Source organism: Notolepis coatsorum (genome assembly GCF_963971535.1).
Source record: "Notolepis coatsorum genome assembly, chromosome: 4".
In the NCBI taxonomy this organism is placed as follows: Eukaryota; Metazoa; Chordata; class Actinopteri; order Aulopiformes; family Paralepididae; genus Notolepis; species Notolepis coatsorum.
In genome coordinates, this window is record NC_140168.1 from 96,374,983 (window position 1) to 96,401,119 (window position 26,137).

At 44.2% G+C, this 26,137-nt stretch overlaps 1 protein-coding gene across 5 annotated transcripts in view; it reads right to left on the reverse strand.

Moving 5' to 3' along the window:
• pum1 (pumilio RNA-binding family member 1) overlaps positions 1-26,137 on the reverse strand; it is a 165,265-nt gene that overhangs the window by 96,690 nt on the left and 42,438 nt on the right. For all 5 annotated transcript variants that reach the window (XM_084313574.1, XM_084313570.1, XM_084313571.1 and 2 more), the window contains exons 2-4: positions 14,546-14,718; positions 2,577-2,699; positions 1,702-1,770 (exon numbers count right to left, since the gene is read on the reverse strand). In XM_084313574.1, coding sequence (XP_084169700.1) covers positions 1,702-1,770; positions 2,577-2,699; positions 14,546-14,707 — 354 coding nt within the window. In that variant the 5' untranslated portion in view covers positions 14,708-14,718. The remainder of the gene's footprint in view (positions 1-1,701; positions 1,771-2,576; positions 2,700-14,545; positions 14,719-26,137) is intronic.

The window sequence follows — 26,137 nt, forward strand, 5'->3', positions numbered from 1 at the left end:
CCAGTGCATGCCCTCAGGTCGCTACAGGTCCATTTTAACCAGACACACACGCTTCAAGAACAGTTTTTTCCCCACAGCAGTCCGAACACTAAATGCCCTGGCCCGCCCCGCCTTGCACACATGGGCAAGGATCAGACACTGACTGACACTTGTTATATGCGACTGTCCTGTATGTATTTAGGCATTTATTGTGGGGATTTGGTCGAGTGAGGTGGCATTCGAACGGCAACAAATAGATCTTTAATTCGGTAATTTATATGTTTGGCGAAAAATGCAGCCCCAAGCCGCTCGCAAAGTGCTGCGACTTAGTGCGTTCCGCCGACGGGCACGTTAGATGTTTCATGTTTACGTCCCAGTGCTCAATTAACATGCTGTACCGCAAACAATTACCACCAACCATAGTTGTGTGGCATTAAAGTATCTTGTTGAATTATGTCCCATTTGGGAGCGACTGGCCACGCCCACATCTTGTAACAGGGGCGTAGTACACAGACTGGCCACACCTACATCTTGTAACAGGGGCGTAGTACACAGACTGGCCACACCTACATCTTGTAACAGGGGCGTAGTACACAGACTGGCCTCACCTACATCTTGTAACAGGGGCGTAGTACACAGACCGGCCACACCTACATCTTGTAACAGGGGCGTAGTACACAGACCGGCCACACCTACATCTTGTAACAGGGGCGTAGTACACAGACTGGCCACACCTACATCTTGTAACAGGGGCGTAGTACACAGACCGGCCACACCTACATCTTGTAACAGGGGCGTAGTACACAGACCGGCCACACCTACATCTTGTAACAGGGGCGTAGTACACAGACCGGCCACACCTACATCTTGTAACAGGGGCGTAGTACACAGACTGGCCTCACCTACATCTTGTAACAGGGGCGTAGTACACAGACTGGCCACACCTACATCTTGTAACAGGGGCGTAGTACACAGACCGGCCACACCTACATCTTGTAACAGGGGCGTAGTACACAGACTGGCCACACCTACATCTTGTAACAGGGGCGTAGTACACAGACTGGCCACACCTACATCTTGTAACAGGGGTGTAGTACACAGACCGGTTGGGGGGCAGGGGCTCAAGCTAGAAAAACTGCAATCTGTTAATAAAATGTTCATTCAATCAATCACTGTGCAGGAAATTTTATTAACAGATTGCGGAATGGGTACAATACAGTACGGGTCAATACACAATTGTTAAGGGGATGCAGACCAGAGAAAGACGTTTGTCTTGTTTACATCAGGGTCCCCCATTTTCAATTCATAATGAATTGTAAGTAAGGGTGCAATTAGCACCGTGCAATCCATTCTTTGTGTCCATATTTGACGTATATAATATATATATATATTATTTTTTTGGATGGGCACTTGGGGCAAAAGGGCCGGGGCTCAAGCCCCCCTTCGGTCCTATCTGCGCACGCGCCTGTATTGTAGACTACCAGCATATTCTCCCCACAGTGAGGAGTAACGTGAACAATTGAAGAGACTAAAGTATGTTTATTTTTTTCTAACAATCATTATATTACATCATTGACTGTCATATTTTTTTTCTTTTTTTACTACCGGCTATTGGACCACTGTCCTGTCAGGATACACGACATTGAAGCAAGTAATTTAGTTAGCAGGACCAGAAAACATTGGCCTGACCCCATCAATCACCATCAACCCCTGACCTCTCACCTCTCCCATGGCACGCCCCTCTAGAGCCAGAGCCTGGAAGTCGTGGTTCAGCTCATCCATCGACCGAACCTACAAACGGGAGAGACAACAGTCCAGTCAGATACACACACAGAACTAAAACAGGCATGGAGTCATGTGCCGGTTGGATTACAGCCGAGCTCAACACAGACTCTCTCTTGTATAGATAGGTCCACAAGAATGTATTACATTCCCTGCATGACACGCATCAGAATACAGGGCCAACACAGTAAATAACAGTTGATTGTACACATTTGTTTAAGTCATTTACAATATGGAATTATAGATATGGTAGAATTGATAGATACTGTAGATACTTTTATGGATAGTCTTATTAGCAAAAAAAACTGCTGAATCCTGACAGCACCTACCCCCTACCAGTGAATGCCTCTCACCTGCAAAAGGTGTTTGTAGTTCTGCATGCATCTTAAGAGAACAGCCAACTGCAGCTGTAGCTCAAAACGGGCTATTATGTTATCAACTTTGTTAATAAGACATGCTTGAAAAGTATCCGCCCGATTTGTACAAGTGATGGCTTATTTTGAAGGTAAGAACTTGTACTTTGATATAATGTAAACGAAATAAATTTGAAGCTTGCTTCAAATTACCCTATTATCTGTGCCTGGTCACATATACCACTGATACACACAGGAAGAAAATAAACCACAGACAGACAGCCAGACAGACAGACAGACGGACGCAGACAGACAGACAGGCAGACAGACGGACGGACGCAGACAGACGCAGACAGACAGACAGCCAGCCAGACATACAGACAGACAGACAGACAGACAGACAGACAGCCAGACATACAGACAGACAGACAGACAGACAGACGCAGACAGACAGACGCAGACCTGGCTGTCGTGGATGTTGTCGCCGGCGGGCCAGCGGTGTTTGCCGGGCTGTTCACCGTGCTGCCTCTGGAAGAAATAGTCCACCATGGCATCATCCTGGGACCGCCCCGCGCCCGCCACACCCTGGGACACACACACACACGTTATGCTGGAAATACTGACAAAATGTTTAATGCTTTACCTGGTGGAATGGATTTGTCAGAAATGAACACACCCTGAGACAGAGAGGCAGGATTAATTTCCTATCCCGGGGTTCCATAGCCTGAAGTCTTATGTAGTACAGGACAGGTCGACATTTTATAAAAATCCGTTCAGAAATTTGAGAGGTTTTAGTAAACTGACGCCCAAAAGAAAATAAAATTACAAAATCCATTTCTGCCATCCACCTCCGTGCGTTCTCAAGTCTGAGTCACAAACTCACGTTCGCTCGTCAACTTTCACCTATTTCCTATATTCGCAGCCCCCCCCCCCCACGCGGGGTATCGTTGGAAGCGGACACTCGTCGGCTACAACGCTGACCAATAATTCACGCCATCAGCGGTGATTGGTCAGTTCTGGAGCGTATAGTGTCCGCCATGGTCATTTGACGCGCAGCCTGTAAAAACACGCATATAGTCATGTAACTCGAAAAACATGGCACGGAATTGAGCGAGTGAGGTGGCGTTCGAACGGCAGCAAATGGATGTTTCGAACGGTATATTTATTTGTACTTTTCTACTGTACTATAATTTTATGACCTGTATCATGTCTTCTACTATTACCATGTAGCTGTACCTCCCCCCCCCCCCCCCCACTGCTATGATGCCTGAATTTCCCCAAGCGGATCAATAAAGGAATATCTTGTCTTATTTAGCGGATGCTTTTGTCCAAAGCGACTTAAGGGCTACACTCTCAGCGGTCAACAGTGAGGCCTACACTCCCAGCGGTCAACAGTGAGGCCTACACTCCCAGAGGTCAACAGTGAGGCCTACACTCCCAGCGGTCAACAGTGAGGCCTACACTCCCAGCGGTCAACAGTGAGGCCTACACTCCCAGCGGTCAACAGTGAGGCCTACACTCCCAGCGGTCAACAGTGAGGCCTACACTCCCAGCGGTCAACAGTGAGGCCTACACTCCCAGAGGTCAACAGTGAGGCCTACACTCCCAGAGGTCAACAGTGAGGCCTACACTCCCAGAGGTCAACAGTGAGGCCTACACTCCCAGCGGTCAACAGTGAGGCCTACACTCCCAGCGGTCAACAGTGAGGCCTACACTCCCAGAGGTCAACAGTGAGGCCTACACTCCCAGAGGTCAACAGTGAGGCCTACACTCCCAGCGGTCAACAGTGAGGCCTACACTCCCAGAGGTCAACAGTGAGGCCTACACTCCCAGAGGTCAACAGTGAGGCCTACACTCCCAGAGGTCAACAGTGAGGCCTACACTCCCAGAGGTCAACAGTGAGGCATACACTCCCAGAGGTCAACAGTGAGGCCTACTCTCCCAGAGGTCAACAGTAAGGGTCAGCGAGGCCTACACTCCCAGAGGTCAACAGTAAGGGTCAGCGAGGCCTACACTCCCAGAGGTCAACAGTAAGGGTCAGCGAGGCCTACACTCCCAGAGGTCAACAGTAAGGGTCAGCGAGGCCTACACTCCCAGAGGTCAGAGGTCAACAGTAAGGGTCAGTGAGGCCTACTCGCAGCAGGTCGGTGCGTTGCCGTTCTTTCCCGGCAACCCTGTGCGGTAAACTGTCGAAGCCCAAGTTTAAGTTTATTTATCGTTTACCCAGGGACAGTGCACAACTGCACATTAATCAACATCTTCAGTTTCCACATCAATGTAAATGTAGCAGAATTAGCTAATGAGCTAGTTTGCATATTGTAAGATTCTGATCAAACTGGCCAGTATCACGTCTTCGTCTGTTTGGCTCTCCATCCAATTCCTCTGCGTTGTGTACTTTTAATGGTCCTGACGTCTCCGATACTGGTAGATAAGATCCTTATCTTCCCCCGTTAGTGCAATCCATAAACCATAATACTTCTCCACTTCCGTAAGAATTCGACACTTCGACACTGTGAGATACCTTATGAGGAGAAGCGTTGTTTTATTTCTCTAAACAGAAACCTCAGCTCAGATGTTAACAGATTGTATTGTCCTTGAAGAGTATATTTCTAATGATCTTTCGGTGTGTTCATATTATCGTCCTTTTGCTGTTCAGTCCAATAGTGTTCAGGCCTGTTCGTTAGCCTAAAACCATCCTCGTGGTAGCCGAAGCTACTGGTGATGTGCCATTCTCCCCCCCCCCCCCCCCCCCCCCTCTCTCTCGTCGAGAGGAGAGAGTCTCTTCTGGTTTCTTCCCTCTTAGTCTCAGTCAGATTTTAGTCTGCTCAACACCCGGAAACACCGTTCGACTTATAGATGTTCGTCGTCGCAACGACGGCCCCGCCTTCTGGTTGTCATGTGACGTGTTGTCATGACAACTGCGTTTAACCTTTCACACATTAAAATGCAGTTTCATTCACTGTTGCATTAAGATGAACCTCTCTCCCTCCTGCTCTGGGAGAGTACACTCTAATCTCAGATGTTCTTCTAAGGAATTCATAACAAAACCCTCGCTGACGCGGCCTGTGCCTGTGAAATCACTGGTTCCACCACCGTCACCGTCTTCCATGCACATTTCAATCACCGTTTTAGCTGTGGTCATCTCTCCCCAATCTATACATCACATACATTGAAAAAGCACCGTTTTCTCTCAATCCCCCCTTGATTCTTATCACCCCTTCAGAATCATAAATCATTATTTGGTTTTTCAATTAATTATGCCAAAAATAGCCTGTGGTTGAAGCAAACCAACCTCATCTCCCGTGCACAAGAAATGAAGACGGCCCACGGTCAACCCAGTGATCTTGCTGCCTGATGTCTGTTTGCGCCCCCCTTCGTGCACAAAGGGAACCGAAACCGACCACCACAACCAACAACATCCAACGACTCATTGGAGCCCCCCCTGTCTGCTCCCAATAATTATATCCTGTTGTTTTACTGTTCTCCCTCTTATCTACCTTCTATATATATATATCCTTCTATACATATATCTTATATATGAATCCTCCATTTATATCTCATACTCCTAATCAATGAACACAGGACTTCTCGCTGTTGTCTCGTCTCTCGATCTCCTGATTGACTCTGAAAGGAAGTCCCTGTTTTGTTCATGATTCACCGCCCGTGCTCTGTTGTTTCAAAACGCTCTCTAAACAGCGTCTCCGCCGGGAAGGCCCCTCCGATGTCCGCCTCGTTCTCCCCTGGGCAACACCGCCTGCGACCGCTGGACTCCGCCTCGTCGGCCGTCTCCGCCCCGTCGGTCATCTCCGCCCTGTCGGTCATCTTGGTTGAGGCTCATCTCCACCGCCGTCGGCCCTCTCTCTCGTCGTGGACGATCTGTGTACCAGGCTGCCGTGCCTGGCCCCTGCGGCTTCCTCCTCCTCCAGTCTGTCTCCTGGCCATCTCCATCGCTGTCGGTGTCATTCCCCCCTTGAAAGCAGAAACACAACACCGGCAGTCTTTCTGTACACTCGACCCTGTGTTTTCTATTAGTCTACCGTGGCTTTGGGCCTGCAGCTCGTTCTCTATATATTTTTTTTCCTCTGCAAGCCCCTGCCATGGCCACGCCCTTTCAGACTGTTGGACGGTGAGTGTCCTACAGCCCATGGCGCTATTTGTTCTCTATTAGTCCCCCACCTTCTCAACACCCATATCTAATCCTACAGGGCTGTTCCCTGTTTTGTTGTCTTCCGGCGTGACACCAGCAGCTAAACGATACCCACTCGGCGCTCTACGTTTGTCCCACGGTTGACCCCCAGCGCGCGCCAGTTCTTTCTGGTGACGTGTCCCCTCAAGACTCTGCCTATTTATTAGGTGTGAGAAGGCCCCACTGGAGATCGAACTCCCTCTTATTTCATAATTAAACTTATTTAATTAACCTGTATATCGATCTTATTATTATGATAATAACATACAACCGAGCATCGCTCTAACATACAACAGAGCAGGTTGGTTCCCTGCTCCTAACTCACATACGTACTCGTACTATCATCTAACATACAACAGAGCTGTCCGTCGCCCTATACCCTACGGGGCTGTCTACCGTCGCCCTGGAGCTGTCACCGTTGCTCTATACCCTACGGGGCTGTCTACCGTCGCCCTGGAGCTGTCACCGTCGCTCTATACCCTACGGGGCTGTCTACCATCGCCCTGGAGCTGTCACCGTCGCTCTATACCCTACGGGGCTGTCTACCGTCGCCCTGGAGCTGTCACCGTCGCTCTATACCCTACGGGGCTGTCTACCGTCGCCCTGGAGCTGTCACGTCGCTCTATATACCCTACGGGGCTGTCTACCGTCGCCCTGGAGCTGTCCCGTCGCTCTATATACCACACTTTGAGTTCCTTTACAAAGTTCTCACATACACCACCGTGTATACACACAAGCAGTTGGTAATTTTGAAAAAATTCAACTCCTTAATTAACTTAAACTCTACATATTCGCCTATGGGTAATGGAAACTCCCCAGCACTACCCCCCCCCCCCCTCCGCAATTAAACTCCTTAATTGAATTAAACTCTAAATATTCCCCTATGGGTAATGGAAACTCCCCAGCACTACCCCCCCCCCCCTCCGCAATTAAACTCCTTAATTGAATTAAACTCTAAATATTCCCCTATGGGTAATGGAAACTCCCCAGCACTACCCCCCCCCCCCCCTCCGCAATTAAACTCCTTAATTGAATTAAACTCTAAATATTCCCCTATGGGTAATGGAAACTCCCCAGCACTACCCCCCCCCCCCCCTCCGCCAGGTGGCGACCTACTCCTCCATTTGCCTGTATTATCCCACTGCCCCCCTAGATGGCGGCCAAAACTCAGTCTAGAGGATTGTAGGTGACGTGTCACTTCCTGATTCTAAACCCCTCGTGGCTCTGCGGCCATTTTGACTCGGTGCAAATGGCTACTCTCTCAACAAACGGCCGCTGCCCTTCCTTCCAAGGCCTGAAAACACCGCTGTTTTTCCTCTCTTTCCTATCCATTATCAGGGGACGCTTTCTCAGACTAATACTCTTGCCTGATCGGACATAATACACACTGGTACAATCTCCTTTCGACTTTCCTTCTGTTATGAAAACAGTCCCGCCATAACAATTTTTCGATCTGATTCAAGCGCCCCCCCCCCCCCTTTCCTCATCTCGCATTTACCCTCCTTAAACCAAAACTGTGCAGCCTGCCTCATTTGCTTTTCATTCTCTGTAGATAACACCCTCGATTTTCACCATGGCTCTCTGCTCATATTATTACAGCTGGCATTCTCTCTCTGTGTCAAACTAGAAATGTTTACGTTTACGGATTCACTATCTGTTCGTTTTTATTTGGCTATAAAAAATCAAAACAACCGTGTGCACAGTGAACTCACATTTTTGATCGGAGCGCTGTTTCCCCTACAGCGCTGGTTCGCCTCCTGACCGCTCGACTCGCCGCTCTCCCAGGGCTGGCCGACCTTGCTTCGATCATGATTCTCCCACACATTGATGACTGTTGTCCACTGTCGCCCCATTATTGACAAAGTCTTTATCCGTTGTTCTTATCTCTTGCTTTCTGGCTGTCATCAACAACCAACTGTTCCCGTTGTTTTAATCTCTTGCAAATCCGGGTCCCAACGGCATCAACTGTAAGATTCTGATCAAACTGGCCAGTATCACGTCTTCGTCTGTTTGGCTCTCCATCCAATTCCTCTGCGTTGTGTACTTTTAATGGTCCTGACGTCTCCGATACTGGTAGATAAGATCCTTATCTTCCCCCGTTAGTGCAATCCATAAACCATAATACTTCTCCACTTCCGTAAGAATTCGACACTTCGACACTGTGAGATACCTTATGAGGAGAAGCGTTGTTTTATTTCTCTAAACAGAAACCTCAGCTCAGATGTTAACAGATTGTATTGTCCTTGAAGAGTATATTTCTAATGATCTTTCGGTGTGTTCATATTATCGTCCTTTTGCTGTTCAGTCCAATAGTGTTCAGGCCTGTTCGTTAGCCTAAAACCATCCTCGTGGTAGCCGAAGCTACTGGTGATGTGCCATTCTCCCCCCCCCTCTCTCTCGTCGAGAGGAGAGAGTCTCTTCTGGTTTCTTCCCTCTTAGTCTCAGTCAGATTTTAGTCTGCTCAACACCCGGAAACACCGTTCGACTTATAGATGTTCGTCGTCGCAACGACGGCCCCGCCTTCTGGTTGTCATGTGACGTGTTGTCATGACAACTGCGTTTAACCTTTCACACATTAAAATGCAGTTTCATTCACTGTTGCATTAAGATGAACCTCTCTCCCTCCTGCTCTGGGAGAGTACACTCTAATCTCAGATGTTCTTCTAAGGAATTCATAACAAAACCCTCGCTGACGCGGCCTGTGCCTGTGAAATCACTGGTTCCACCACCGTCACCGTCTTCCATGCACATTTCAATCACCGTTTTAGCTGTGGTCATCTCTCCCCAATCTATACATCACATACATTGAAAAAGCACCGTTTTCTCTCAATATGTAGTCCCTGCATGTCTTTATGGTGTGGGAGGAAACGCACGCGAACACAGGGAGAACATGCAAACTCCACACAGAAAGGTTCGAACCCAGGACCTCCTTGCTGTGAGGCAGCGGTGCTAACCACTGTGCCACCGCAATGCAACTACTCCTGTTGAAAAGAAAAGAAAACGTGTTTTTGACCCACATGGTCTAATTATTCGCCGTTGACTAAAAACACACTTCAATCAATATCTGAAATGGAAACAAAAAAAACACTAACTTTGTTACTCTTCCTAGTACTATACTAATATGTCTCTACTACTATGCACTCAACACTACTGTCTTAGGGCGCTTTCACATATAGTTAGTAGGTTCGTCTGCATTCACATTGCAATTTGTCAAGCGCACCAAACTTTCTGAACAATGTCACGCGGTCGAAAAGGGGGCGCTCGTCTATTGGACACAATGGAGAGTGGAAATCCCTCCCCTTCAGGAAGTGAAATCCACAAAAACACAAACAGCGCAAGAAGCGTGATAATAGCAGACGTGGCATTGATCCATCGTTCGATTATAACCCATTACCGCCATCCTCTCGCTAAACAACTTGTACACCTCGTTGTTTTTGTGAGTGCCCACAAGAAGTTGCCTTTGAGAACCAATGGTTCTCGAGCCGTAACGGCACATGGGGCAGAAGCCTATCTCCTGTTTCCGTAGCGTGAGGCAGCTTGATGTACAAGTACACCCCTTGGACATGACGCTAGTATGTCGCAAGGACTTCCCCCCAAACCAACCCTTGATGCTGAGTGTCAAGCAGGGAGGCTATGCGTACCATTTTTAAATAGTCTTTGGTATGACTCGGCCGGGGCTTGAACTCCCAGCCTCCCGAACTCAGGGCGGACACTCTACCCACGAGGCCACTGAGCCGAGTGCCCACAAGCAGCTGTTTTATTTGGTCTTCTGCCCATATGTCGATCAGGGCTTTCACTTCATCATTCGCCCAAGCCTGTCCACGAGACATGTTTACAGTGTGCTTGTTTTGCAGTGAATGCTGCGTGCCGCGGTAATAATAATAATAATAATAAGCCGCAGTGTTTTTTTCTTCCTTCTACCCAAGATGCACAGTTTATCAGGAGACATGTTTACAGTGTGCTTGTTTTGCAGTGATTAATATAAATTAGAGCTGGGCATAGATAATTTCTTTTAATCTAGATTAATCTACCTGCAACCCTGGAATTCATCTAGATTAATCTAGATTCAAATGGCTAAAAAAAAAAAAAAAATCTGCCGAAGGCATTCAAAATATGTGTGTTCTACCCAAATAATGACCAGAAGTAAGTCCTTACTTTTTCTTTCCTCCTTAAGTTTCTCAGGCCAGGTGGCCCATTACACCATGAGCCCATCTCCCGTTTCCAAAATGCATTACAGACTGTTTGAAAAAGCTGTTTTGCTATATTGGTAATGAAATATCAAAATAATGTTCAATAAGATGTACTTGTGTTTAATAAATTGTTTTATTCAGAAGTTTAACACAAATAAATAATATTACCAGTACAGAACAGTACAGTATCTAGCACACTCGCATGAGCTAAACAGAAAGAAGCATTTCAAACTTGAACTTCAACTATGTGACATGGCTTGACTCAATCAGTCCAATCTCTATTTCTCCTTCTTCCACCAGTCACTCAGGCAGACCAGCTTGTTCACATTGGCTGGTGACAAACTAGCTCTCCTCTTCTGCACAATATGGCCTGATAAAGAGAACAGTGCAGCCTGGCTACTCACACACACACACTGCTGCAGAAGCAGGTTTCTCAACCAATTAAATGTCCCGGGCCCCATTACAGTCAGAAATGTGGGAACTACTTTGTCCTCTTCAATTCCATTAGCTATAATGAAGTAATCAAAACGCTCAGTGTAACAGTTCCATAACTCCACATTGTCATCAAACGGTCCAATATTTCCAATAACCCAAGCCATTTCTGTTGTAAACACTCACGATAGTCCAGTCGATCCTTCCTTTAGTGTGTAAAGTGGATTTCCTCCTCTTGTAGATGTTTCCAAGTGCCGCCCGAGCAACGTGAGCTAACATGCTAACTCGCTAAGCTAACGTTAATAATGTAAACAAAGCTCCCGACGGACTTCTTCTTTCTTGCATTGCGCAGATTCAGACGTCCTCATCGCCGAATTGTGATATATCCTGAGGACTTCTTAACCTCACCTGTATAACAATGATTACCGGACCACTACTTTAGTTTGACACATTATTCTGACTACAGCTCCGGTACATACTTGTGCAATCACTTCCGGGTACCACAGCTGGGAACTACGGCAAGTATTTAAGGACAATACAGACTCAACTTTGAGAATTAGATTAACGGCGTCAATTATATTATCGCGCAATACTAGTCTCGCGTTAACGCAGCACGTTAACGGCCCAGCTCTAATATAAATATATATATAATGTATTTATTTTTATTTTTTAGCTACCTGATTATGGCAAAAGACATGATTATGGCTAAACTTAACTTAAATAATATTATTAATAATCACTATTATGGGCCCATAAAACATTTATTCAGCACTTTTGAATGCATACATTAATTCCAGACTGACTGCTGAAAGATTGTACAATTTAAACATTTTCTCTTTGCATACAACAAAATGTGCATTAAAGTCAAGTGCATTTTCTTTTCTCTGTAGGATAACTACAACAAAGTATTTTCATTCAGAACAAAGCCAAGGTGCTTTAAAACTGCATAAAGATCTGCATAAAGACACACACACACGAGAGGGAGAATAGCTTATAGCAGATTTTTTTTTTTTTTTAATCTACTTTTTCTCACATTTTTCTATTTTTCTCTCATCCCCAATTTCGTATTGTCCAATTCTACCCTCCCCTGTCTCGAACGCTGTTGGCCATGCCTCCCACAGGCTGGCTGCAATGTGGACGAAGCCTTGCATCACGTGTCCCCTCCGGTACACGAGGAGGCAGCTGTCGCATCTTTTCACCTGCACAGCACGATCTCTCAGCGGCGAGGGTCTGCGTGGAGCCGTGGGAGGGACACACCGCCCTCGTTGCTTCCTGATTCTGCTGCGCAGGCGCACCAAACGACCTGTAGGAGTCGCTGTCCACAACATCCGATCCCCACCCACCAGCCTTCCACCCCTAACACTGCCAATTGTGTTAGTATGAATGACCAGCCAAGCTGGTAGCAATGCCGAGAGCTGGGCTCGAACCCAGCATCTACTGCATTAGTGGCGAGCGCCTTGCCCACTGCGCCACTTAGCCGCCCGCAGCTTATAGCAGACTTAATGATGTTCAGTGTTTCCCACAGGATTTTTAGAGACTTTCTTTTAACAAATACATGGAACGGCTGGGGTGTCTCGAGGAGAGGTTTGGGAACCACTGGACTAGAGCATACATTTGAGCCATCAAAGAAATGAAGCAAAAGTGGTTACCTGTGTTGAACTGGTTTATTTTTTAGAAAATAAAAAAATATAGTGGATTACTATTATGACTACTACCACTGCCAATACTACTGATACATCCCTATTGGCAAACTTGATATTTAAAAAAAATTGTCAAAAAGAAAAAAGAAAAAAAAAAGTTTTTTTCCTTCCTTCTTTTATTACATTATTTATTTTTTTGGTTCATTATACAACTGTGGCGGGACTAATTAGACTGTGGCGGGCCGTGGCGGGCCGCCACAGTCTAGGTCATTAATGGGAAACCCTGATGTTACTGTAGTGGCTACTGTCATAATTCATGGAATTATGGAATGCCTGTTGTATTTACTACATCTCCCGTGACTCTTAGCGGGGGATGACATAGCTTACGAGAGACGAGTGAAAGAGGACCGGAGGGGTGCTCCAGTAGCACACCATGTTACCGCGCTCGCGCGGGACTCCGTGCTGCGTCACGGATCTGGTTGACTCCGAGTTCAATTCCCGGACTCGCCGTCATTTGCCGAATGTCTCCCCCTGCTCTCTCTCCCGTTTCACCCTGCAACTGTCGGTCATGCTTGACCAGGAAAGCGATAAACGCTAAAAAAGAAAGTTTAAAAAAAAGAAAGAGGACCGGAAGCGTTGTTAGCTAGCTTAACGCTAACGATAGTTTAAAAGTTTGAATCGCGACGGGCATATAGTGGCAAGGATATAAAGCATGTTAAAGACGCATTTATTGGATGCGTTGCTCGCGGAGTTTACATAGTAACAGCGCGACTCCCAAGAGGAGTTAGTTATCACAGGCTGCAGAACGCAGGAAGAGCTGCCAAGCTGCTCACGTTATACGTTGCGCAAAGTCTGTAGCCGCGGTTTGATTACGTCATTACAACAACACTTTAGGTTACGGACGTTACGTAACCCTGTTCTTTGACATTCAGTGATATATTTTCGGTGCTAAAACCCTTTAATTTTCGGTGTCCGAATATTCGGTGCATCCCTACACTCAACACTACTGTCTTATACCATCATGCACTCTTCCTACTATTAGGGCTGCCGCGGTATTGATTTTTTCCTTACCGCACAAATTTGCAAAGCTATTCAAACCGCTGCAGATACCGCAAAAAAGAAGAAAAAAATAAATAAATTTGATTGCATTTTTTTTTTTTTTTTTTAAGTCTATTCTTTATAGCATAGCCTGCCTCTAGTCTAAATGTCTATCTTTAGAGGATGACTTTGCAGCATGAATATTGTTTGGGATTCGGTAGCAGCCGTCGCATCTTTTCACCTGCACAGCGCGATCTTTCAGCGTCGGGGGTCTGCGCTTTTGGAGGGACGCCGCCCCCGTCGCTTCCTGATTCTACTGCGCAGGCGCACCAACCGACCTGTAGGAGTCGCCGTCCACAACGTCCGATCCCCACCCATCAGCTTCCCACCCCCTAATACTGCCAAATGTATTAGTATGAACGACCAGCAAAGCTGAATGCAATGCGGAGAGCTGGGCTCGAACCCAGCGTCTCCTGCATTGGTGGTGAGCGCCTTGCCCAGTGCACCACCTAGCCGCCCCTATTATTATTATTATTATTATAAAAAACAGCGTGATGCGGTATTCAGCTTAACTCTGCGGTGGGCGTGATGTAACAGCGATACCGCGGTAATGCGGTAACCACTGCAGCTCTACCTACTATACTAATATGTCTCTACTACTATGCACTCAACACTACTGTGTTATACCATCATGCACTCTTCCTACTATACTAACATGTCTCTACTACTATGCACTCAACACTGCAGCACCCAAGTCTCAGCACTGTTTGATGAACATTGTTACTCAGCTGTAAGAGTTGTGCCCTTCCTGCTGACCTGTCGTACAGAACTTGTAAATCGCTTAGGATAAAAGCTAAACGACTAAATGTAATTAGATGTGAATGAGACCTAAGTGGTGTCGTTTGTCTTACAGCCACCATTCCACCACCGGAGAGGGGGGGTTACCTGCTGGCTGGGGGGCGGGGCCTGGGGGGTCTGCCCGGCTGGAGGGGCGTGTCCTCCGCTGCTCAGCACCACGGGCATGCTGGGAGATGTAGTTCTGAGGTGGGGGCTGAACGAGTCCTGCCAGAGCACTGCTTTCCTCTTCAACACACACACACTGCTCATTCCACCACGGCCTGTCGAGACACAAACACACATAAACAGTTATAAACTGGTTCAATTACCCTTTTATTGGAAACAAATAATTGCATCTCTTATCAAATCATGAAAGGCAGACAGATCAGACCGACCCACCACAAATAGATTTCCCAAAACCAGGGACGCGCAAAACTCACACACAACAAAACATGTATATTACTCATGACCTTAATTCTTAAACGTAGCATTGTATTGCATTTTATTCGTATTACTTTTTATCATGTCTATTTTATTATTTGTGCACAATCAAGGCGGGCATGGCCACCTTCATTTCACTACATGTCTTGTGTGTGTATGTGACAAATAAATCTCTTGAATCTTGAACTCTTTTTCAAAAGAATAGCTATTCGATGTAACTGGGAACTACTCTACTGATCCAATATCAGGAACAAAAGCATTCATAAAGACATGGGTGGTAAAATGATAAGACAAAATGATACCACTATAAAGATACAAAATGATAGTCGCATAAAACTATTACATTTTAAAATAATTTAATAACCATTAGAAAATGTGTAAATCGATGCCCATCCATACTAGGGTGCAACAATCCAACTTTTTCAGTCCCAATACCTGGGCTTTGGGTATACCGAGTACCGATCCGATACCCATTGTTCAATTAATAAACTGTATGCCTCACTGTGTGGAAGAGACTGGGATCAGTCTTTTGTGCAAGGCAACATCAGGCTTGACTTAAAACATTACTTTCCTAACTTAGTGAAACAAAATGTAACAAATTAACACAGATATAAATGTACGGAATTGTTTTTATTAAAGTAAATAATAATAATCTCCGATACCCAATCTAGCTATTTTAGTCATACCGGAGCATCCCTAAGCCTGTAGCGTCCCCGATCATGTTTGCTTTGCACCAAACGTTTCAGTCCAGATTAGGGCAAATTCTGCAATATTCCACGTTTTACAGTCGATTCCATTTTTATTGGTCAATTCCGCGATTCAGTCAGTGATTCCGTGAATGCGTCTTTTTCACTGAAGACCATGAATCCAACACAACCAGTGGCGCTTTTATCCAATTTGTGCTCTAAAATTTGTTCCCTACAGTCACCCATCAACGGCGGAGGCAACCATGCAAGGTGCCAAGGGAGAAATTATGGGTTAAGGGTCTTGCTCAAGGACACACTGCCCAGGAATCGAACCGCGAACCTTCCGATTACCAGACGGACTGCTCTACCTCCTGAGCCACTGTCGCCACCACAAAAGAACCCATGACGAAGCTGGGCAGCGTTACGTGACCTTCTATGGGGCCATTCTTCCAAATACGGCACAGACCTTTTCAAGCATGACAACACCGTAAATGGACCCCGGTTCACTTCCTGTCGCAGCGTTCTGCTAATGTCAACAGCGGACAGGAAATGGACCTGGGTCCAAGCTGTTGCCTAGCAACACAAGTCCACTGACATGTTGTCCACCTTCACAAGCTGCGCGCAGAGAGCAACACAACAAAGCAGCCGCTGGAAGTCTAACCATTTTCAATAGAGCTAAATGACCATAGAATAGAATAGAAATCCTTTAATAATCCTGACGCAGGGGAGGAAACTAACTTTTTGGCTTACCAGCCAACTGGCGAGTAGATGATTTTTTTTACCAGCCAAAAATAAATCGCTAATTGTGATAATTACTTCTTTGTATGTCTTCGTCTAAATTGATTTTCAATCATAGTAATAATCACACCGTGTCTCTACTCTTTAAAATATTTATTAGCATAAAACATTAATAAGTGTCTCTACTCTCCACAATATTAGCATAAAACATATATTAATCACAGTCTCTACGTACTTGACGTACTCGACTTCTATTTTATACTTGCTATACTTATTTTATTATCTATTTTAGCCTAGCACAGTCTCTGGAGCGAAACAGAAAGAAGCATTTTGTATAAAAGTATTCTGTACTTCTGTATGCCAACTAATAAAGAAACTTGAAACTTGAACTCTACTCTTCAAAATATTAGGATATCACATATTAACATGAAAGAGGGAACTATTCTGGACTGGGTTGGGCTGCACTGGGCAGTGAAAAATGCTGGGCTGGACTGGGTTGGGTTGGACTGGGCAGTGAAAGATGCTGGGCTGGTCTAGGTTGGGCTGGTCTAGGTTGGACTGGGTTGGCTGGGCTGGGCAGTGAAAGAACCAAGTATTTCACTGTAATGTAATAGCTAAATAAAACAACTTGAACTTGACTTGTTACATTTGCACTCTGGTTGTATGCCAAACGTATTCTGGTTGTACTGTACTTGTGCTGTATGATGACAATACATTGGAACCGAATCGCATGTCAACACTAGGGGTTCAGCAGGTGTATTCTGAATGCCAAGTATGACAACATCACCGTTGTGAAGGGCATATGGGCGAGTGGTGATATGGGGGAAACCCGGTAATAATAAAATGTCACTCGGCTGCATTTAAGCAAAGCCGCTCAGTATAGTCCACTATGTTGAATTCGCGTTATGGTAGCTTGATGCTAGGTAGCTAGCCGGCTAATGCTGGTTAGCCTCACACCCACTTGTCATTCTCATCCGACTCGAAGGAGAACGTCGTGTGCTGTTGTTCGCCCCCATGTCAGACAGACCGGCCGCACTGATATCCGAAAGCGACGACTCTACATGCAATTATTTTCATCCACGATGTGTTTTTGTCTAAGTTTGTCTACGTTGTCAAGCCGGTGGCAGGAGTCTGTAGGTCCGCGCGCAGTGGTCTGTCCACTTCCCCTAAATGCGCGACATCGTCTAGAAAACGAGTGTTCATTGGAGGAGCTTAGAGCGCATCTGTACAACGATGATGTTCATTGCTTATGGATTATTATGAGGCGCAAATGGGAGGAATCAAGGGGGGAGTCAGAGTTCGGCTTGTGCCAGTGAGCGAATCAGCAGATTGCAGAATGATTTTGTTTTGTAATTACTAGTACTCGCCAGACTGGCGAGTGCTCTTCATGAATCACTCGCCAAACGTAAAAAATACTCGCATTTGGCAAGTAAAGTGGCCTAATTTCCTCCCCTGAATCCTGAGGGAAATCCGGCACTACAGATCGCTCACATTGAACAAAAAATAAACATTTAGGTAGTCAACAGGACTAAAATAAGAATAAGAATATAATATTAAAAATAAGAATCAAATAGAATAAAGAATAAAATACGGTCCGGGATATACATTCTAAAATGTTAAATATAAACTATCCAGCCAAAAATGCAGAAATATACAGTAAAATGTACAGTAATAAGTGTAAAATGTTAAGTGTCCAGGAAGATTCATATAGCAATTAGTGTTGCACGATACACCGATACTAGAAAAGTACCGCGATACACAGCTGCTAAAAACGGTTCAATGATCCATTTTATTAGTATCGATACTTTTAGAATAATAGCCGCCCTGATGCTGTATTTTCTATGCATTAAGTGGATGCATAGAATATCCAGTTCGTTTTTATAGTGTAAAGTTTGGCTACTTGAAACAGAGACTCTCATTACGCGCGACGCAAGTAAGCGTGCACTGCGTTCTGAGAGAGACTCTTCACCACGACTCTAAAACGGTGACGCTGCACGGTCTACCCGCCACAGTGGCTGGTAAGAGTGACGGAGCGGCGTGAAAGCTAATGATCCTAGCCAGCCTTGTTTACTACCCAGAGGTGCACCGCGGGTCTCCTTCGCTGTCGCCATCTCCTTCACTGATTGGTTGTTAGTGCGTGTGTGGTGATATCCAAGCTTGGAAAATCGATATCGAAATTTTGCGACCACGTTTCATGTTTATTTCGAGGAAATAATTTATCACGATAGTTATCGTTATCGTTTTATCGCCTAGCCCTAGCTCCACTGTTTGTGTATACTCTGCTTTGGTCAAATCACATTCAGCATTGCCATCTTCGCAGTGTTGTTATGAAGCATGATAGCTAATTAGCCAATGTTCAGCTGCAAAAACGAATAATGTCAATAATGTTTTTTTTTTTTATCCACTTTTTCTCCCATTTTCTATATTTTCTCCCATCCCAATTTCGTATCATCCAATTCAACCCTCCCCCGTCACGAACGCTGTTTCTTGCCTCCCACAAGCCGGCTGCAATGTGGACTAAGTCATACATAGCACAAGTCCCCTCCGGTAACAGCAGTCGCATCTTTTCACCTGCGCAGCTCGATCTCTCAGTGGCGAGGAGTAACGCGTGGGAGGCTCACGCTGCCCCCGACACTTCCTGATTCTACTGCGCAGGCGCACCAACAGACATGTAGGAGTCGCTGTCCACAACGCCCGATCCCCACCCATCAGTTTCCCACCCCCTAATACGGCCAATGTGTATTAGTACGGACGACCAGCTAAACTGAAAGCAAATGTGGAGCGCTGGGCTCGAACTGACGAGCCCAGCGTCTCCAGCATTTCGTGGCGAGCGCCTTGCCCACTACGCCACGTAGCCGCCCCTATAATGTCAATAATGTTATAAGTAGGGCTGTCCCGATCCGATCGTGATTTTCAGAGGATCAGGATTTTTTTTTTACTTTTCTTTATCGGGAGTAAAAAAAAAATTTAAAAACAAACATGACCATGTTCACGTCTTAAACTCATACTGAGGCCTTAGTTTTGGGTTTAAATTGCATATCATCATTAATTTATTTATTGTCACACAGAGCAGAAGAATTTTGCCAAAACAAACCAATCCAGCTGCAGAACGGCAGACCAGCCACACTCAGTCTCAGACCCAAATTAATTTTATTTTTTTTAATCCCAATTTCTCACATTACATTCACCCTGAATGTTGACGTTATCCAGGTGAAAAGTTAACTTCATTCAAGCGAGGCATTGCAATCCTTGACATAAATCATTTGATGTATCAGGGCTGTACGCTAAGCTTTTTCACTAGGGGCACACTTGCAAAGAATATTTTTTAGGGGCAAATTTTTCAATAACAATTTTACCATTGTAAAAAAAAATATGTTCCTCCTGCCTCATTACTGTGGTCCTTTTATTTAACATTTAAGTGCGTTTGTTTTCAGGTTTGTATCTTTAAACTTTAGACAATGAATACACATAAACAAAATAATTTAAAAATTTTGATTTAGAATTCGAATGTCAATGTTATGAATGAAGCTTCGAAGCTTCAAACTATTCGGTACAGCCCTAGATAATAATAACTTTATTTGTAAAGCACCTTTCATACGAGAATTGCAGCAGAAAAAAGACAGCCACAAAATGTGCACATAAAGTGCAGACATAAAATTACAGTTTCACATTAGGATCTAACATCCCAATAGGCCACTTTGTTTGTAGTTTGATTCTATGGCATAAAATGATCGATGTATAAAAACAACTAACAAGCATACAAAAGATAGCAACAAGGTAAGGCAAATCAGTTTTTTCATATTAGGATCAAACATCCCAATACTAAAGGCCTCTCTGTTTACTGTTTGATTCCGTTTTAAAATAGGCAGTAATAAAAATAGAATAGGACAGTGCAGTAAAATGTTAATAAGATAGACAGTAAAAATTATGCAGTACTACAGTGCAATAAAATAGTTCAATAAAATAGCCATCATTTACAATATGATACAAGATAATGATACAATACAAGATGATTTCTGTTGTCAGGGCTGTACACTGCGACGAGATCGTCGCAAATTGCCCCTTAATTTGGCCGTTGCGAGTTGGAAATATTATTTGGGAGCAACGTTGAGAGTTGTGATTTCAACCCTTCATTCGCATTTAACTCCTAAATTAATCCATACAAATTGGATACATTTTAAAAAAAAACATTAGCCTACAACCAATGCTGTACAGTGCGACACAATGTCGTGGTGCTATGAAAGAATCTGTCGGCAATGAATGAACTTACTGCGATCACCGATAGCCTGAGTGAAAAAAAAGATTTGCGTGTGGAGTGAATCTGGGTCACGCTATATACTTGGTACTTGTAGTCTATCGTGCGATTAAAGACCATGTCCCTATCTGCGTAGTCTATACATCCAACACCAAATCCCATAATTCCTAGCAAAACGAAACTGAATGTGGCCTCTCTTCCTTTCAATATGGGCTATTGCATCGCCAAAGAAGCACCTCCTTTCAATACATTTAAGACACAAATTTTGCTCTGCAAGAACAACGGAGTGGATATCAGTCCATCTTATGACAACCACGTCCGATGTGGAGAGATGATAAGATGATGATGATTGACGTGATGATGTGATGATTGATTGACGGGGACACGGACACTTCTAACGTTCAGGTTCAGCCATGCATTAGGTGAGTAGTAGTAGCCCACTATTAGGACGTGAAATACTGTCTACTTAAATTTATAAAATATCAACCTATCTATCTATCTAATAATGAGACAATATGCAAATAAGATAATACTAATAATTGTCACGGTTCCCTGTATATGAAATGAAAGTGGCTTGCAACTTTACTGCTGGTAAAATCACTGTTTATTTCTCGTTTAGCATAGTATTACATTCCACTTCTATAAACAATCAAAGTCCTACCGTAAGAGCCTCATACGGGTCAATTAAACCTTTTTGATTAGTCTTTCCTTCGAGCTAAGTTAGACTGAACATTTCACTGTCAAAAGCGCAAATGTAAATAAGGTTGCGTCGCAACACGGTTTTCAAAATAAAGGTCACATATACAAATACCTCTCAATTCTTATTAAAAAAAGTCCCGGATATACATAAACATTAATTGGCATAGATCTCTATAAACGGCCCAACACATTGATCACTTTAGGCACACACTGAAACCAGTAACATCACAAATATGAAGCAGGTAATAATAAATAATAAACCTTTCATGGGGTTATTTACAATAATAATTCATTTGATTTCTAAAGCACTTTTCATTGTGAAACAAATGTATGCAGAGTTTCTTGTCCTCCTGATTAATGCAATGGTGTGTGTGTGTTGTGGTGATCTCATTCAAGGAGCACTACACAAGCGCGCGCACACACACAGTTTGTTGTTTTTGTTCTATTAGTGATTTACACACTTTCTCAGTTGGTTCATTATAAAAGATACAAACCTGAAAACAAACGCACTTAAATGTTAAATAAAAGGACCACAGTAATGAGGCAGGAGGAACATATTTTTTTAATAATGGTAAAATTGTTATTTAAAAATGTTGCCCTAAAAAATATTTTTTGTGTGCGTTTGTAGTGTGCCCCTAGTGAAAAAGCTTAGCGTACAGCCCTGGTTGTGTTGCCATTCATGAGAAGGGGACATTACTTCACTCAGGGTTCAATCTAAAGTGAACAACAGGGTCCCAGACATTGCAAAATGAAATTCAAGGACTTTTAAGTACTTTTCCAAGCATTATTTCATTTTCAAGGATGTCACTCGAAGGATACAATTCACTTTTAAATGCTATTTTTGTAAGCATCTTCTTGGCCTGCTTGCAAGCTAGAGCATCACACACGAAGAAGAAATGAGGAAAAGCAGTTGGAGCGCGTGAGACAGGGACTCGTCAGATTTGATTAAAAACAGAACAAAAAAATACTATTTCTTGATTCAGAACAATTTGATCATGGATGAACAAAACATTCAATGCGAATGGTTCATTTGAATTTCAAGGACTTTTTAAGCACCTTGTTAAAATATGCCGTTTTCAAGGAATTCCAGGCCTTGACTTTTTCATTTTATTTTTATCAAACACTTAGGTCGCTTTCACACAGGGGCTGTTTGGTCCGGACTTTCGGACCAGAATTCGATAGTCCGGTTTTTCGGGTCTGTGTGAATGTGCGTCGAACTCGGTTCGCGGACCAAACAGTCGAACTCTGGTCCGCCTGAAAACGTAGGTCTCGGTTCGGCTTCATCGAACCAAACGCGAACCAAATATAGGAAGTGATTATTATTACCACTGCTCGCAGCACTCACTGCAAAACAAGCACACTGCATCTAATCTCTCTATCTATCTATCTATCTATCTGTGCATCTTGGGAAGAAGGAAAAAAAAACGCGGCTTATTACTATTACCGAGGCGCGCGGCTTATTATATTATTAATAAAACAGCTACTTGTGGGCACTCATAAAAACACTGTGGTCTACAAGTTGTTTAGCGAGAGGATGGTGGTAATGTGCTTCAATAGAACAATGGATCAATGCCATGTCAAAACTCGGCTCCGCTGATCTGGAGGACTCGCAGTCCACACAGACACACACACACACACGGGATCGCAGCCACACACACATTTCCACTGTCCAATAGACAAGCGCCCTTTTCGACCGCGTGACATTGTTCAGAAGGTCTCGGTCCGCCTGACAGATATCTGTGTGAAAGCAGGCGAACCAAATGAAGAATGCAACAATGTTGCAACTTCACCCCCAGAACCGCACCGAGTCCACCAAAACTATATGTGAAAGCGACCTTAAACCCTTTCACTGCCCCACTACCAAACGGTTAACCCTTTCACTGCGACAATACACAGGTTAACCCTTTCACTGCTACACTACAGAAGGTTAACCCTTTACTATCACACTATCTGTAACCGTCGGTAGTGTGATAGTAAAGGGTTAACCTTCTGTAGTGTGGCAGTGAAAGGGTTAAGCACTTCAAGGACCTTGTGCGAACCCTGGAACAAGTATCAGCAAACACTCAGGAGATTTTAAAACGAGGGATCCTTGTTTTAGGATTAAACTCGTTCAGACCCATCTTCTTATCCATCTTGCGTTATCCCAACCAATTTGGTGCATCATCCAAGTTCAGGTTGATGGTCTTTCATCTGCTATTCAGTAGAACCCTTTCAATGCATCGGCCCAGAATGTACAAGGCATGTCAGTCAGCCCGTCCTAATTCGAGATTTTCCGATACCATTTTTTCCTTTCCGATCCGATTCCGATACCTAAGCTTTGGGTATCGGCCGATACCGATACTTATCCGATACCAGTGCATACATTATAAAAAAAAAAAAAAAAAAAAAAAAAAACGATATTATATAAATTTTTTATAAATATATATATATATTTTTTTTTAACAAATACTGTTTTATATATACTGTTTTTTTAGTAATAACTAGAAAGTAATGGTATTTATTCAACAACAGGTGATTGTATAGATTTGTATTAGTATCATTAATCAATGAGTATGGGGCTTCAGCACTGCAGATATACCCTACTCCAATGATCCACACGGACATTATACCAGGGTTTCCGTTAGAAAAAATTGTTGCCGGTCTCCGTGACCTGCAAGATTTCAACTACCGGACAAATGAGATTAATTCCGGTCATAGTTTATTGAGCTTTAAAACAATTGATAGGCAGGCTCATGTCATCCTCAAGGCATGTAGATTTATAATATTATTACTTAAAACTAGGCTACTTTTGCGTATACAGTCATTAATATATTCCAAATAAAATAAGTCCCTCGATACTCCGTCTCCGTGCTGCTGCTGACTTGAAATAAAATAGACCGCGTATGTGGCAGTCGGTCCGACACTGAACAGCAGTCTGTTATAATCACATTTTTATGAGCTAACGAATTCCGTTATATTGGACATTTGTATTAATTATATCAAGCGAAGAACTGAGAAAGCAGAGAGACTGCAACATTATCGTGGTTTGCGTGACTACTCTCTCCACCTCAATGTCACGCGGTCGAAAAGGGCGCTTGTCTATTGGACAGTGGAAATGTGTGTGTGGCTGCGATCCTGTGTGTGCGCGCGCGCGTGTGTGTGTGTCTGTGTGTGTACTGCGGAGCCCAGATCAGCGGAGCCGAGTTTTGACATGGCATTGATCCATTGTTCTATTGAAGCACATTACCTACCACCATCCTCTCGCTAAACAACTTGTAGACCACGGTGTTTTTATGAGTGCCCACAAGTAGCCGTTTTAATAATATAATAAGCCGCGCGCCTCGGTAATAATAATAAGCCGCGTTTTTTCTTCCTTCTTCCCAAGATGCACAGACATAGAGAGAGAGAGAGAGATAGATAGATAGATAGATAGATAGATAGATAGATAGATAGAGAGATTAGATGCAGTGTGCTTGTTTTGCAGTGAGTGCTGCGAGCAGTGGTAATAATAATCACTTCCTATATTTGGTTCGCGTTTGGTCCGATGAAGCGAACCGAGACCTACGTTTTTAAAGCTCTCGCTGACAACGTCGTTGTCATTATTAGAAGCAACGAGGAAACAAATGTAATGATCGTTTCGTTCATCGCATAGGCTATTTAATTTTAGCCTATTTTAATACAATTCAAATAATCAAATTGTGCTTAGACTCAGGGAATTATTTTCACCGGACATTAAGACCGGAGAAATTAAATATGTCGGACTTCAGGAGATTTTGCCGGACAAATACCGGTAATTACCGGCTAACGGAAACGCTGCATTATACGTTGCTGCACTCGCTACCCACTGGCTCTGCAGATATACCCTACTCAGTCTGTCTACAAGGCTCCGTTTCAGTAGCAGTCGGATCTGTTGTGATTTTTGCACAATAAATATTCAACATTCTCTTTTGAGACTCCGCCTCAGACTCTTATCATTTGGCACTAAAAGCTAAACATTGTCACCGATATGGCTGTCCGCAACATGTCATTAATTGTGTACGCGAGGTGGTCTCAATGACGACGCCAACGTGAGCTAAGTTAGCATAGCATGAGCTGCCGGTATATGAAAAGACTGTAACGTTACTGGTGACATTGTGATTTAACGAATACTCCTTTGCCAACTTGCTGTACTTTGCTTGCAGGTCTGCAGCCATTATTGCTGGATTATATGAATAGCCCCAACTTTAGCCAAGGTAATGTTAAAGCTAGCTTTCGGTTAGCTGTTCAATGCTAATAACACCAGCCACCAAGCGAACCCATGAGCTCCCCGTCAACACCGCTCTGTCGGGACGATGACATTTAAGAAAGTATCTGCTGTTAAAATGACAAATGGCATTGACACTTTAATCGATTAAGCACACGTTTGTTTTATAATGCTTACTCAACAGACCACAGTGTTGTTGATAAATGACGTCATATGGTATCGGAGCGCAGCATTAGAGGGTACTCGCCGATACCGATACCAGCATTTTAGCCAGTATCGGCGGCTTTTCCGATACTGGTATCGGTATCGGAACAACTCTAGTCCTAATGGCCTGTAATTAGATGGGAGTTAATCTCCCGCTTTCATTTTGGAACGGGGGCCCGCCCACGTTTAATGACTTTAGACCACATTGGACATTTAAAAGTATCTGACAAATGGTTGATTTTGTGTGTGTGGGGAGGGGGGGGGGCACACTACTCTCTTAACACATTAACTGCCATGCAGTTTGCCCCTCTCATGCCCATCTCTGCCACCACTCTGCCACTCACCTTCTTTGCAGGGCTATAACTTTTTAAAAATTGTATTGCTAAATTGACATTACTATGGCCCATTCAACATCGATTATCTATCGTTCAGGATGTGGGTACGTTATACTTTTT